General features: G+C 42.6%; 1 protein-coding gene across 6 annotated transcripts in view; it reads right to left on the bottom strand.

Moving 5' to 3' along the window:
• LOC124037932 (AP-2 complex subunit alpha-2-like) overlaps positions 1-16,005 on the bottom strand; it is a 54,883-nt gene that overhangs the window by 17,958 nt on the left and 20,920 nt on the right. For all 6 annotated transcript variants that reach the window (XM_046353209.1, XM_046353210.1, XM_046353211.1 and 3 more), the window contains exons 3-12: positions 13,595-13,788; positions 13,213-13,342; positions 12,380-12,481; positions 11,982-12,241; positions 8,351-8,519; positions 8,105-8,242; positions 7,512-7,694; positions 7,132-7,229; positions 6,633-6,864; positions 4,396-4,575 (exon numbers count right to left, since the gene is read on the bottom strand). In XM_046353209.1, coding sequence (XP_046209165.1) covers positions 4,396-4,575; positions 6,633-6,864; positions 7,132-7,229; positions 7,512-7,694; positions 8,105-8,242; positions 8,351-8,519; positions 11,982-12,241; positions 12,380-12,481; positions 13,213-13,342; positions 13,595-13,788 — 1,686 coding nt within the window. The remainder of the gene's footprint in view (positions 1-4,395; positions 4,576-6,632; positions 6,865-7,131; positions 7,230-7,511; positions 7,695-8,104; positions 8,243-8,350; positions 8,520-11,981; positions 12,242-12,379; positions 12,482-13,212; positions 13,343-13,594; positions 13,789-16,005) is intronic.

Raw genomic sequence — 16,005 nt, 5'->3', positions numbered from 1 at the left:
CAGGATAACGTTATATGGTTATGGAAACGAGAGACCAGTCAAATAATATGATATGGGAGGGAATCGTTAGTGGCGAGACAGATTTTGCTGTGTCTAAGGGTAGCACATGCTAAATTAAGCACACAAACGTTGGGGTACATTAAAACAAAAATGATTTGAGGGAGTACAGTGGACTTATTATGTTATGTTTGTAGTTATAACTTTGGGTTGCTGATTAAGATGTAGTATAGTGGATATTGATGAAATGTACACTTTCTCTAGGATAAGAATGGGGGTTGTCATTTTCTCTCTTTGAAATGTTTCCCCGGGGCTATGGTCTTGGCGAGAGCAGTGAGTGTGACTGAGACCGAAACTACCAAATTAAATAAGGCCTGGCCATTTTTGTTTGTTTTTACCTTAAGATTTGCAAATACCCACACACAACATGTGACTATTTGTTGGTCTTTTTAAAATACTATGTTTGATTTATTGTGAGTGTTCTATTTCAGGGTAGCCTAGTGTTCAAATCCCCGAGCTGACAAGGTACAAATCCGTCGTTCTGACCCTGAACAGGCAGTTAACCCGCTGTTCCTAGGCCGTCATTGAACATGAGAATTTGTTCTTAACTGACTTGCCTAGTTAAATAAAGGTTTAGTGAGTTTTCCATTTGTCTTTGCACCAAGGTATCTTAAAAGGGACACGCACACACAAATGGAATTTTCTGAAGTTTTTATTTTCTGAGTTTTAATTGAACCCAATTTAAATATTTTGATAAGATACGCTGGAAACTTATTGGAAACTAAATGTATGACATTGACTGTTTTTCATTACTTAATCTAATATTAGTAAGAAACACTTCTTTGAAGGGTTTGTATGACCTCTGACATCTGTCCTGACTTTCCAGTGTGGTTTGATTACCCTTATTGGAAAGCCATTTGGATAATGAATTTAAGGTCAATTGTAATACTAATTTGAAGGTAATTTGTAATATTGATAATTATGATGTAGTTTATAGTTCTTAGCCAGATTTGTGATTTGGACAAATGTGAAGGAAAGGGTGTTGCCTTTGACTAAGGGTAGGCTTAAGTCTATTTTACTATGACCGTATAGGTGCAATTATTTTTCTTTATGGAGTTGTTAAGGATCGTGATTCTAATTAAATCATTTGAAATAATTTTGTTTTATTTTTAACCAGTAGTAGTTTTTTTTAATACACATTACTCACACTGGGAGTCATGCATCAAAAAGGGGGTGAGGTAACAGTCCTCTGAGGTTTTGGATTTAAGTTTACACGCCTTTAGTGATATATAGAAGTGTATTGAGTGACATGTGAAGGAATGTATTGTTGTGTTGTTTGTTCTGTTCTGTTCTGATACAAATCTCACCAGAATAGGTCTGCTGGATGGTTGGGATGTGGTCTATGTTCCTGATCCTGTGGCTCTGCGATGAAGTTGACAGTGTGATGGGAGTATAAGCCAATTTGAAAAAAATTGTTGTTTCAATATAATGTTCTCTTTGACATACGTTTAGATATTGATATTAAGAATAATTGGTAAACGTAATAATTTATCATATAGCCAATGCTTGCCTGGATTTTCTGAATCAGAAATTAACTGAGCTAAACTGTTGTTCTGATTATTTCCTCTCTCGAGGTCACAGTCGGTGTGTCTTAATGCATAAAAGGGATAATTTGCCCACGAGAAGTGTGAACCTCAAAACCCCCCCTAACTGGCTGAAGAAGAGCGACAAAGGCATTCAATACGGCCCTGTCCGCACCACTTCAACAGAGAGACCTGAGTCCGAGCCAGCAACCGGTGTACAGCATCCAATCTAAGCTGTTTTAACTTGCATGTCTTTTCTCTCAGGAGTGTGACAGGAGTCCACATTGAGTGAGCTTGGGGAGAAATCTGTTCCAAAGTTCTCTTATGTTGTTGGTATACTGGTTGACAAATGGACAAGACATAATGGGTGGTAAATGTGGTGGTGGCTCAGGTGAGACATTGAAATTGGGACATTATCATGGACATCCACTTTGAACTGTAAAGTTATCTGAAGACAATGACGAAGACGCCAGAAGAATCAGTGCCTGAAGTGTTGGGGGGGGGCATTGGTCAACAACTGTGCCCAAAATTGATTGTAGAGGTCTACACAGTGCTAAAATAGTAATTTAGATTAAGAATGATGCATTAGGATACTGATCTGTAATTATAATCATGATAAGAAAGTTAATACTAGAATTGGATAATTATGCAGTATGTTAATATAAATGTACATTCTGCCAATGTGGATGTGTGTTGAATTGAGGGTTTTGAGTGATTGGTCCTATCACTGAGCAATGTCATTCTACAATTTGGTTAGAAAATTAATTGGGTTTTAATTATGATTTGGAAACTGAATGATTTTTAAAACTGACGGATTGATTGGTGAATGGGTAGATTGAAACTGATCCTAATCTATTTGACTTAGTTCCACAACCAAATTACATTTTTGATGATAGTGATAATAGTCAGGAACTATAGCAGGTATGGTGTTATTAATGGCAGAGAAACTATAGGAGTTGCCTTATAAATAGTGGAATCATGACGCTTGTCTCGGGTCATGTTCATTAGGCACCAACGGAATACATTTTACTTAAACCAGGAGTCACTACCTGGATTTGTCCAACAATATATGCTAATTTTAGTTTCTAGAAATAGTTATTTCCACCATGCTGATCCATTGGAGTGTGATAGATAACTAATAACTAATGCTTATTTTATTAAACTCCATTGTTGCATGCACTGCATTATGCATTAAATATTTGATTTTCACTGTCTATGAAGATATATAGCCTTGAATCATATAAACTGTATGCATCTTTTGCTTTTCTTCAACTGCTGCCAGTCTTTGAATACAAGTGATTTATGTCATTGTGCTGTGTCTTGTAATTGCTACAAAACAAAATGGTCCCTTCACAGAAAAGCAATGATGATAAGGGCTTTCTACTAAGCTATCCATTAAGATGGTCATACCAAGTATCATTTAGCTACTTGATTTTTAATTTAAGGACCCATTTAGGTATAATTAATATTTGTAAAGATTGTTATGAAACATTGAATTTGGCCTTACTGCCATTAGCCCATAGAAACCCATTGAATAACAGATAGTCAAATAAATAACAAAGGGATGTTTGTTTAATTGTGTCCGTCTTCTGAGAGATAGGTGGACACCTGCTCGTCAAACATCTCATTCCAAAATCATGGGCATTAATATGGAGTTGCTGCTATATCACCCTCCACTCCTCTGGGAAGGCTTTCCACTAGATGTTGGAACATTGCTGCGAGGACTTGCTTCCATTCAGCCACAAGAGCATTAGTGAGGTTGGGCACGGACGGATATTGGGCGATTAGGCGTGACCCGCAGTCGGCGATCCAATTCATCCCAAAGGTATTCGATGAGGTTTATAGGTCAAGGGCTCTGTGCAGGCCAGTCAAGTCCTTCCACACCGATCACGATAAACCATTTCTGTATGGACCTCGCTTTGTGCACGGGGGTATTGTCATGCTGAAACAGGAAAGAGCCTTCCCCAAACTGTTGCCAAAGTTGGAAGCGATGAACAGTTATTGTGCGGACGTTGCATCCAGAGGCAGTTTGGAACTTGGTAGTGAGTGTTGCAACGGAGGGCCGGCAATATTTTTAGTGACGAACTGACTTGTTGGAAAGATGGCATTCTATGCCGGTGCCACGTTGAAAGTCGCTGAGCTCTTCAGTAAGGCCATTCTAATGCCAATGTTTGTCTATGGAGATTGCATGCCTGTGTGCTTGATTTTACACACCTGTCAGAAACGGATGTGGCTGAAATAGCTGAATCCACTAATTTGAAGCGGTGTCCACATACTTTTGTTTATATAGTGTATAATAAAGATCAGGAAATTATGTTTTATTTGGTTTGACCCATATTTCACCAATTTCTTTTGGCACTAACCTTTTTCCATATTTACTTCCATTCATTTTTTAAACTGGTACCGCTACCTTGAGACGAGTCAAATAACCAACATGTGAGAGTGAGAGTCTCAGTGTGTAATCCCAAAACTGCTCGGTAACTACAGACAGAGGTTGGCAGATCGACAATAGCGACTTCGGAGCAAAACGGAGAACACCATGGTGTTCTTGAGTTTCATCTTTTCATAGAGTGGTTTGGACGCTACAGGAGTTTTCGGGATGTCTCATGGTCTGACAAACACAGCTGTAGCTTGGCCACCTTCCACTGCAGAAGGCCACCATTGGCGGATGCGGTGGATTGAGATGCAGCCCATTCAAAAAAACTTAAGACGGGTTTTGATGAGGATTTTTTGATTATGCCAATTAGATTTCCGCGGGTGTAGAGAATAGGTGCCATTTGGGGTGCAGAGAAAGTATATTGAATTGAATGCTCACAGCGTTAGAGGCTGCGATGGCAGCGTCGCCCCCCCTGTCCCCTCCACCGTTGAGCTCTCCTCTCTCCTTGCCGTCCTCCAGCTCCACCGACACGGCACCCGGACCCTTCTTCTTCTTCAGCTTGGCCAAGATGGAGGACTCCCTCTCTGGGAAGGGAGGCATCTCCTCCAGCACAGTGGCCTGAAGAGGGGGGAGGGAGGGATGTGGTTACAGTTATGACAATGTGACTAAACCAGTCACTGAGGTTACAGTCCTGTCAGGCCTGTGACCGTATAGCAATGTCCATGACCGTGGTGGAGGTTTACATTTGAAACACTGAACCGCATCTGAACACGGCAAGGTTGTTGTTGCTCCTCTGTGGCCTGCAGTCAAATCGAAAGGTATTCTACAGTGCCTTCAGAAAGTACTCGTAACTCTAGACTTTCTCCACATTTTGTTGTGTTACAGGAACATTTTTACTAAATTAATTCATAACGAAAAGCAGAAATGTCTCGAGCCAATAAGTATTCATACCCTTTGTTAAGCTTAAATAAAGTGAAAATGTGCTTAACAAGTCATAATAAATTGCATGGACCCACTCTGTGTGCAATAATAGTGTTTAACATGATTTTTGAATGACTACCTCATCTCTGTACCCCACACAATTATCTGTAAGGTCCCTCAGTTGAGCAGTGAATTTCAAAACAGATTCAATCACAAAGACCAGGGAGGTTTTCCAATCCCTCGCAATGGCACCTATTGGTAGATGGTAACAATTTTAAAAAGCAGACATTAAATAAATGCATTCTGTTTGCAACAAGGCACTAAAAAAATACTGCTAAAATTAGACAAGTCCATTAACTTTTTATACAGAATAGAAAGTGTAATTTTATGGGTATGCTTGTATTCATTAAGAACTGCAGAGCTTTTCAGGATTAAAAAAAACAAACGGAATGGAGCAAAGCACAGGCAAAATCCAAAAAGAAAACCCGTTTGTCTGCTTTCCACCAGACAGGACTAAAACAAACCTAAAACACAATCTACTCAAGAGTTGCTTACCAAGAAGACGGTGAATGTTCCTGACCTAGTTACAGTTTTGACTTGAATCGGTTTGAAAATCTAGGACAATATTTTAAAATGGCTGTCTAGAAATGATAAACCATCAATTTGACAGAGCTTGAAGAACTTTGAAAATAATAAAATAGGCAAACAGTGTACAATCCAGGACTGCAAATATCTTCGAGACCACCCAAAGGTGATTCTAAAATGTACTGACTCAGGGGTATGAATACTTATGTAAATTTGATCTATTCTGTATTGTATTTTATTATTTTCAATACATTTGCAAAGATATCTAAAAACATGTTTTCACGTTGACATTATGGGGTATTGTGTGTAAAGAAAGAGAAAATCTATTTAATCCATTTTGAATTCAGGATGTAACAATGCGAAATAAGTGAAGAGGTATGAATACTTTCCGAAGGCACTGTAAGTGCATATAAAATAGCAACATATTTTACAGTAAACAATAAAAAATAAAGAAGTGAAATAACAAAAACACGTGCAGAGCTACGGTAGCCTGACACCTCACACTAAATTCTTACATTTACATTACATTTAAGTCATTTAGCAGACGCTCTTATCCAGAGCGACTTACAAATTGGTGCATTCACCTTATGACATCCAGTGGAACAGTCACTTTACAATAGTGCATCTAAATCTTAAAGGGGGGGGGGGGTGAGAGGGATTACTTATCCTATCCTAGGTAGGTTCTTCCTCTGCTCTGTTCGCTACAGAAAGTCTGAAACTGCTACCGTAGAAGTCATTTGTATGACTTTAAAATGAAGGGTGTGGTACAAAACAATTAAAATCAGTGATTGGATAGTGTATCAAATCTAACCAGAGGATCAAAATTGATCACGACATCTTGTAGTTCGGCTCTGGCCCAACCCATCAGTTTTTGGGACCAATCAGAACGGTAAGAATGTGTTCACATTCTAGAAATCGTCGGGGAGAGTGGCAAATCCAGACTCATTGTGGAAAAGAAACGTCAGTTGGTCAGAGCGATGTGGATGGGTAGCCAGGCAAGAGCGGTGTGTGCAGTGATAACACTCCCTGGCACAGTCACATATACAACTCTCACACTGGAGACCAGGGTTCAATCCCTGTACCCACCCTTCCAACCTGTCACAAAGTGTCAGAACACCTACAAATATATAGATCTCTTTTTTTGCCGATCAAAAACCCCAAAAGCTCACCAGGACGTCGGTGCTGGCGATGGAGGAGAGCTTGAGGTACTCCACGGCCCTCTGCTGCAGCTCCACGTCTGAGTTCCTGATCTGGCTGTCGGAGCGAAGCACCTCCTGGATCGTGGCCTTGGTCTCGGGGAACAGGTTGATGAACTTGATGTAGGCGGAGAGCAGCAGGGCGCGCGTGGGCACCGAACACAGGTGGAACTTTGAGTGGAGCAGGTTGAACTGGACCAGAGGGCTGGAGAGAGGGATGAGAAAGAGGGAGAAGAGGGAGAGAGAGAGAGAGAGAGAGGAGCGGTAAAAGAGTTAAAATGAGCATGGGAAGAGAGGATGAGAATGGAGGAGAAGAGGGAGAAAAGGATGACAAAAAGGTAGAACCATAAAAAGAAATGAGAAAGATGGGGAAGAAAAACCTGATTAATACATCAGAAAATAAGAGCACCCCGCATATTTGTGTGCGTCTCAGGTTGATGATGTCACTGGTGTGGGAGAGGACACCACTCACCTGGAGCGGGGATCCCCGGCGATGAGGTTTCCAAACTCTCCCAGGATGTACCCCCCCACCTTCACCATGTTCTCATGACAGGCTGGGGCCTGCAGCGCCTGGAGAGGGGGAAGAGGGGGACAGTAAGTAATTTGAACAGATTTTATGATAGCCAAATGCTATGGATCTTCAGAGCCGTGTTCAGTAGGCACCAAACAAACAAATTACTCAAACGGGGAGGACTTTATAAACATATATATATTTTTTTATAATACATTTTAATTGTTTTAAAAATGTTTTCACCGTAATGTACTCAACCAGGGAATATGATTGAGGAATTTCCAAGCTGAGACAAAAAGAGCACATTGGATCCAGACGTATCCGGCTTGGGGAACCCCTACCTCAAAAACAGTCTTGGCGGCGTAGCCCTGCACGTCATCGCGGTTGATGACAATCTGGATGACGCGGTACCACACCTCCTCACTGACGTAGTCCCCGGCAATGCGGATGAGGTTAAGGATGGTGTCAACATACCATGAGTAGTCCACTGCATACTTTTCTGCCAGGATGGCCACCTTCAACACCTGGGAGAGAAGGGAGCAGAGGTTACACCAGGGGTTCCTAAACCTTTTAGTCCTATGACCCCATTTTGATATCTGAAATTTATTTTAGCCTCACCCATGTGATACTTTTAAGTACAACAGCCAAGTTGTACGTTTTTATTTGGGGCTATGGCAGTCAATTGAAAAACATTTTCATTTAGATTTTTAAGATTAACCACATTACAATGATTGAGATACAAAGACGATACGATAATATATATCTACATATATATTTTTTTCATTCTGAATTTTATAAATTCTCCCACGACACCATTTTCATATCAGGCGACCCACAGTTTGGGAAACGCTGGGTTACACACTCTTTAACGCAGACACAGAGGCACTCAGAGGGGGAAAACATACAATACACACACACACACGCAGACGCATACCATCTCCTCTCTGATGGAGTAGTCGGCTGTCTCCAGGTAGCTGAGCATCTCGGCAACTATCTGCTTGGCGTTGCTACGGTCACACATGGCGTAGAGCAGGTCAGCAGCCCTCTGGCGAACACTCACATCCCTTTCAGTCTGAAGAGAAAAAAGGTAGAAAATGTGTTACAAACACCAAAGTACTTCAAATAAAGTGTTAATCATCTGAACAGTGCGTGTGTGGCGTGTGTTTTGACAGAGACTGACCTTGAGTGCGTTGATGACGGTCTCGATGTGCGTCTTGACGGCCTCATGGGAGAACTCCGAGCTGGCCAGGGTACACATGCTTTCCAGAGCCAGGTAGCGCAGATTCGTCTCTCTGTGCTGCAAGAACTGACCTAGCTGGTTACAGGCACGCACCAGCAGGTTGGGCTCACTGGAGAGGGGGAGGTAGGAGGGAGAAAAGAAAATGAGTAAGCCACACCATAATCGCCATTCTTTAGGTTTAGGATGAGAAAGAGAGAGAGAGTAGAAAGAAGAATATAATGTGTGTGTGTGTGTGTGTGTGTGTGTGTGTGTGTGTGTGTGTGTGTGTGTGTGTGTGTGTGTGTGTGTGTGTGTGTGTGTGTGTGTGTGTGTGTGTGTGTGTGTGTGTGTGTGTGTGTGTGTGTGAAAAAGTATTCCACATTTTGTTGTATTACAGGATTGATAAAATATATTTCTCTCACCAATCAACTAAGAATACTCCATGAAATACAGTATTCCAGAAACTATTTAATACACCTTTGGCATCGATTGCATCTGTTAGTCTTTCTGGCTAAGTCTAAGAACTTTGCACACCTGGATTGTACAAAATTTGAAAGGTGAATGTCTCCCAGTGTCTGTTGGAAAACTGAACCAGGTTTTCGCCTGTGCTTAAGCTCTATTCCGTTTAGTTTTATCCCCTCAAAAACTCCTAGTCATTACAAATGACAAGCATACTCATAACATGATGCAGCCACCACCATGCTTGAAAATATGAAGAACAGTACTCAGTAACGTGTTGTGTTTGCCCCTAACATAATGCTTTGTATTCAGGATAAAGTGAATTTCTTTGCTACATGTTTTTGCAGTTTTACTTTAGTGCCTTATTCCAAAACATGCATCCTTTTGCAATATTTTTTTATTCTGTACAGGCATCCTTTTCACTCTGTCAATTAGGTTAATAATTGACAGAGTGAGTCAAGAGAGTGAGTCCATGCAACTTATTATGTGACTTGTTAAGCACATTTTTACTCCTGAACTTATTTAGGCTTGCCATAACAAAGGTGTTAAATACTTGACTCAAGACATTTCATATTGTATTAATTTGTAAAAATGTGTAAAAACATAATTCCACTAGCAAGGCCAGTGACACAATATCTACATTTAATCAATTTTATATTCAGCCTGTAACAACAAAATGTGGAAAAAGTCCAGGGCTGTGAATCCTTCCTTCCGTCCGTCCGTCTCTGTCTGTATGTATATACACACACACAGAGTGTACACAACATTAGGAACACCTTCCTAATATTGCGCTGCACCCCTTATTTCCCTCAGAACAGCCTTAATTCGTTGAGGCATGGACTCTACAAGGTGTACACTGAGTACACAAAACATTAAAAACACCTGCTCTGACTGACCAGGTGAAAGCTATGCTCCCTTGATGTCACCTGTTAAATTGATTTCAAATCAGTGTAAATTAATGGAAGTAGACAGGTTACAGAAGGATTATTAAGCCTTGAGACAATTCAGACATGGATTGTGTGCCCTTTGGAGGGTGAATGGGCAACTGGGTATGGTAGTAGGTGCCGGCCGAGTGGCGCAGTGGTCGAAGGTACTGCATGGCAGTGTTAGCTGTGCCACTAGAGATTCTGGGTTCGAGTCCAGGTTCTGTCTCAGGCAACCACGACCGGGAGACCCATGGGGTGGCGCACAATTGACCAAGCCTCGTCCAGGTTAGGGGAGGCAGGGATGTCCATGTCCCATCGCGCACTAGTCACTCCTGTGGCGGGCCGGGTGCAGTGCACACTGACACGGTCGCCAGGTGCGGGCTGGCTTCTGGGTTAAGTGGGCATTGTGTCAAGAAGCAGTGCGACTTGGTTGGGTTGTGTTTCGGAGGAAGCGAGGCTCTCAACCATCGCCTCTCTCGAGTCCGTACGAGAGTTGCAGCGAAGAGACAAGACTAACTACCAAATGGATACCATGAAATTGGGGAGAAAAAAAGTGGTCAAAACCACACAAAAAAAAGAACTGCAACGCTGCTGGGTTTTTCCACACTCAACAGTTTCCCGTGTGCATCAACAATTGTAATAATATAATAATAATATATGCCATTTAGCAGACGCTTTTATCCAAAGCGACTTACAGTCATGTGTGCATACATTCTACGTATGGGTGGTCCCGGGGATCGAACCCACTACCCTGGCGTTACAAGCGCCATGCTCTACCAACTGAGCTACAGAAGGACCACATGAGCTACAGAAGGACCTTGTCCAACACCTAAAGGACAACCAGCCACAACATGGGCCAGCATCCCTGTGGAACGCTTTCGACACCTTGTAGAGTCCATGCCCCAAAGAATTGAGGCTGTTCTGAGTGCAACTCAATATTAGGAAGTTGTTCCAAATGTTTGGTATACTAAGTGTTTATATGCACATACTGAACAAAAATATAAATACAACATGTAAAGTATTGGTCCATGTTTCATGAGCTGAAAGATCCCAGACATTTCCATACGCACTAAAAGCTTATTTCTCTCAAATGTTGTACACAAATTTGTTTACATCCCTGTTAATGAGCATTTCTACTTTGACAAGATCACCTGACAGGTGTGGCATATCAAGAAGCTGATTAACCAGCATGATTATTACAGGTGCATCTTGTGCTGGGGACACTAAAAGGCCCCTCTAAAATGTGCAGCTTTGTCACACAACACAATGCCACAGATGCAAGTTGAGGGAGCGTCCAATCGGCATGCTGGCTACAGGAATATCCACAAGAGCTGTTGCCAGAGAATTTAATGTACATTTCTCTACCATAAGTCACCTCTGTCATTTTAGGCAATTCGCAGAATGTCCAACCGGCCTCACAATTGCAGAACACGTGTAACCACGTCGAGTGGGCGAAATGTTTGCTGATGTAAACTTTGTGAACAGAGTGCCCCATGATGGCGGTGGGGTTATGGTATGGGCAGGCATAAGCTGCAGACAATGAACATAATTGCATTTTATCAATGGTAATTTGGATACACAGAGATACCATGACAAGAACCTGAGGCCCATTGTCGTGCCATTCATCCGCTGCCTTCACCTCATTTTTTTTCAGCATGATAATGCATGCCCCGATGTTGCAAGGATCTGTACACAATTTCTGGAAGCTGAAAATGTCCCAGTTCTGCCATGCCCTGCATACTGAGACATGTCACCCATTGAGCATATTTGGGATTCTCTGATATACAACTTCGCACAGTCATTGAAGAGGAGTGGGACAACATTCCACAGGCCACAATCAACAGCCTGATCAACTCTACGCGAAGGAGATGTCACAATGCATGAGGCAAATGGTGGTCACATCCAATAGTGACTGGTTTTCTGATCCCCACCCTTTCCTTTTTTTTAAGGTATCTGTGACCAACATATGCATATCTGTATTCCCAGTCATGTGAAATCCATAGATTAGGGCCTAATTATTTTTATGTTTTACATTTTCTGATTTCCTTACATGAACTGTAACTCATTCAAATCTTTGAAATTGTTGCATGTTGCGTTTATATTTTTGTTTAGTGTATATGAGAGAGAGAAATATACAGAGATACTGAAAAAGAGAAAAAGAGAGCGAGAAGAAGAAAGACCCCTAGAGTGACATACAGCCTCCTCACCTGTCGTAGTGGATGATGAGTGAGATAGCCTCGAACAGGATGGCGTTCTTGGCGTTGGAGTGCTGCACCTTTTTGGACTTGGGTGGTTCCTGGGCCTTGTTCAGGATGGTCTCCAGACACTCCACCAGGCGGCCCTTCACGGCGCCATCCTCTGGCGGGGGGTAGCACTGCAGCAGGCGCAGCAGTTTACAGGACAGCCACGGGGCCGGGACAAAGTAGTAGGTGTAGTCCTGCAGGTCAGTGGAGGCTGACGACACAATCTGGAGGAGAAAGGGAGGAGATGGGTTGAAATCCAGGGGATAGAGACAATGAGGCAAAGGGAGGATGGATCGCTGGACTGACATACATTATTTTATAGGTATACATGCACACGTGCGCAGACACACACACACACACACCCTGCTCAGACGAGAAACAGCCAGGGACACACAGGTTTTGAACTCATCTGGGTTCTTCGAGCTGAGACAGGTGATGAGGGAGATGGCTGCTGTGACAACACCCTGCGAGAGAGAGACACACGCTCATCATCAGAAACAACAGTAACACCTAAAAGGCATAAACCTCAACCTTACAGTCTCAATGAAGTCAGTAGTTACGTTTCAATATCCATACCAGCATACCACTTTTAAAAAACATATGCAATGCCTTGCTTCATACTAAGAAAGCCCCCTGAGAGGGGATGTCAGCAAACGGATGCATACGGTTTTCAGGAGAAATGGAAAAGAGCCTGTAACCCAACTTCCGCTTTTGGACATTAACAAGGCGACACTCCATCTAACTCCTCCATATTTTCTGGATTGTTTGAACAGTGCGTAAGAACCTCCCCTGACATTTATTTTTTTCTCATCAAGACCATTATCTGAGGCATCTATTTTCAGGCATTTATGCCTGCTATGTTAGGTTACTCTGGCTTAGTTTGGAAAAAATCTGAATTGGGCTGCCTGTGTAAACACATTCTAGACTAGTGTGGATATTGTAACAGAGCTATTTAGCTAGCACACCTACGGCCTGGAAGATAAATGCACACCTGATTCAACCTGATAAATCAGGGGTGTATTCCTTAGTGTAGCAAACCGCTTTACAATGGAAAACGTTTTGAAACGACCGCAAATGTTTCTAATTAGACAATTCAGTTTAGTCGCTCTCAGTCTTCATTGTTTGCTTCCTAGGTGAATACACCCCAGGTGTGCTAGTGTTGGGCTGGAGCAGAAATGTATGGTCTGTTTCTCACCATGTGTTGATCGTTGAGGAGGTGCACCACCCGGGAGGTCCACTCCCCCATCAGAACCAGGTCTGGGGAGGCCTTGTACAGACGCAGAAGACACAGGGCAGCAGACTGCTTCACACTGTCCATGGTGTCCCTGGCAATCACATCACAAATAACACAATGCTCACTATAAAGGACTACCAGTCTCCAACATCTCTGGTCCTGGAAAGATATAGTCTGTGCCGCAGATTTTGTTTAATCATGCTGTTATAGCAAATTAATACAAAGAAAATCATGTCCTCTCTGTGTCCTCAGTCCCCCTCCCCCATTTGCTTCTCCGGTCTCCTCGCCCTCCCTTCCACTACCCCCCTCTCCTTTTCCCCTTCTCCATCCCTTCCATTCTTACCCGGCCACCAGAATGCGTGGTATCTCTCCAGCGAAGGCCTCGGCCATCTCGCGGCTGCCCACGTTGGCGATGCAGTGCAGGGCCAGGCACATGAAGGTGGGGTTGCGGCTAGACAAGTCGTTCTTGATGGCGTTGTTGATGAGGCGGATCAACTCGCTGTTGCTGTTCACCAGCACCGAGATGAACAGGTAGCCCTGGGAGGGGAGCGAGAGAGGGAAGAGAGAGATCAGTCAATCATATTTTATTTGTATAGCCTTTTTACAACAACTTTTGACACAAAGTGGTTCACAGTAACCCGACAAGCAGCAGCACAGTGGCAATGAAAATTCCTAAAAGAAAGAAACCTTGAGGAACCAGTAGGGAGTGATGGCAGGACACCTTGTGCAGGGTTCATTACCTCCCTGCTGTTCGTCTGTGTCACTTTCATGTGGCTGAGACTCAGAGAGACGGAGTAGGCCATCATTATGAAGCAGTCTCACCACCTGAACTGTGGCTGCCTGCCACTTCCTCTCACATCATATTCCTTCCATAACACACTCATTCCTGTATACAGTGTATTCGGAATGTATTCAGACCCTTTTACTCTTTCCAGACTTTGTTACGTTACAGCCCTATTCTAAAATGGATTAAAAAAGAAAAAAAAGAAACCCTCCGCAATCTACACACAACACCCATAATGAAAGTGAAAAACAGTTTGTTTCTTTTTACAAATGTAGAAAAAAACAGAAATGCCTTATTTACATAAGACCCTTTGCTATGAGACACGAAATAGAGCAAAGGTGCATCCTGTATTAATTTATCATCTTGAGATGTTTCTACAACTTGATTGGAGTCCGCCTGTGGTAACTTCAATTGATTGGGCATGATTTGGAAAGGCACACTACTGTCCCACAGTTGACAATGCATGTTAGAGGAAAAACCAAGCCATGATGTCAAAGGAAACCTGGCACCATCCCTACGGTGAAGCATGGTGGTGGCAGCATCATGCCGTGGGAATGTTTTTCAGTGGCAGGGACTGGGAAACTAGTCAGGATCGAAAGAAGGATGAATGGAGCGAAGTACAGAGAGATCCTTGACGGAAATTCAGGATGCTCATGACCTCAGACTTGGGAGAAGGTTCACCTTCCAACAGGACAAAGACCCTAAGCGCACAGGCAGGACAACGTAGGAGTGGCTTCAGGAGAAGTCTCAATGTCCTTGAGTGGCCCAGCCAGAGCCTGGACTTGAACCGGATCAAACATCTCTGGAGAGACCTGAAAATAGCTGTGCAGCTACGCTCCCCCTCCAACCTGACAGAGATTGAGAGGATCTACAGAGGAGAATGGGAGGAACTATCCAAATACAGGTGGGCCAAACTCGATGCTGTAATCGCTGCCAAAGGTGCTTCAAAAAAGTACTGAGTAAAGGGTCTGAATACTTATGTAAATGTCATGTGTACTTACATTTTCCCAAAACCTGTCTTTCGATTTGACATTAATGGGATATTGTGTGTAGACAAAACATAACAAAATGTGGAAAGATAACATTTGGGAACAAATTGATTGTTATAGAATAAAGTATTTTTACCTATCTATTCACCCGTCTATCCATTCCCCATCCCTCTTCATTAGCCAGACAGAAAACACTCTCAGCCATTACACAGCAGAATAAGCTGCAAATAAGCTGTTGAGCGGTAGCATAGAAAGACAGGCCCCAGAATGTTTGGAGTGTATTGTGACTGTAGGCTAATGTACTCTAATGCTAAATAGGGTCCTGACTGAGTGAATTCCTATGCTGTTAGGGGGCCGTCATAAGGCTCAGAAATGAAAATCAATCAGGAATATTGCAAAAACCCTGGGCATGCCCAAGTCACCGGTGAACGCAATTATGTCAAAAGACCCGGTAGACTGAGGAAGACCACTGTAGTGGATGACCGGAGAATACGCTCTATGGTGAAGAACCCCCCGCTGACAACAGCCCAAAAGATCAAAAACACTATCCTCGATGCAGATGTGTCAAAGTCTACCATACGTAGAAGACTACACCAGCAGGACTACAGAGGAAACACTACAAGATGCAAACCACTGATAAGCCTGAAGAACAGAAAGGCATTTCATCATTAAGACCTTTAGGAAATAATGTCTGGAGGGTGAAAATGCAAAAACAATCTCTTTTGCTCAGAGTATTATTTATATCACCTCCCCTGTCTGATATCTTAACTTTCTCTATGCCACAAAATCTAAATGGTAGAAATGTAATGTTTTTTGTCATTAAAATGTACTGCGACTGGATAATCCCTGTTGTTTCTCCTGATTGAACTTTTATGTTCACTAATTCTCTGTTTGAGAGAGCAGGAGGTTTTACCGACATAGCAGAGCCCACATGGACATTTAATAATGTAAATAACATGGGTGGTAGAACACGTAATGATG

Source organism: Oncorhynchus gorbuscha, linkage group LG06 (genome assembly GCF_021184085.1).
Source record: "Oncorhynchus gorbuscha isolate QuinsamMale2020 ecotype Even-year linkage group LG06, OgorEven_v1.0, whole genome shotgun sequence".
In the NCBI taxonomy this organism is placed as follows: domain Eukaryota; kingdom Metazoa; phylum Chordata; class Actinopteri; order Salmoniformes; family Salmonidae; genus Oncorhynchus; species Oncorhynchus gorbuscha.
Note: the sequence above shows the minus strand (reverse complement) of the source record. Positions and strands in the feature narration are given on the sequence as shown.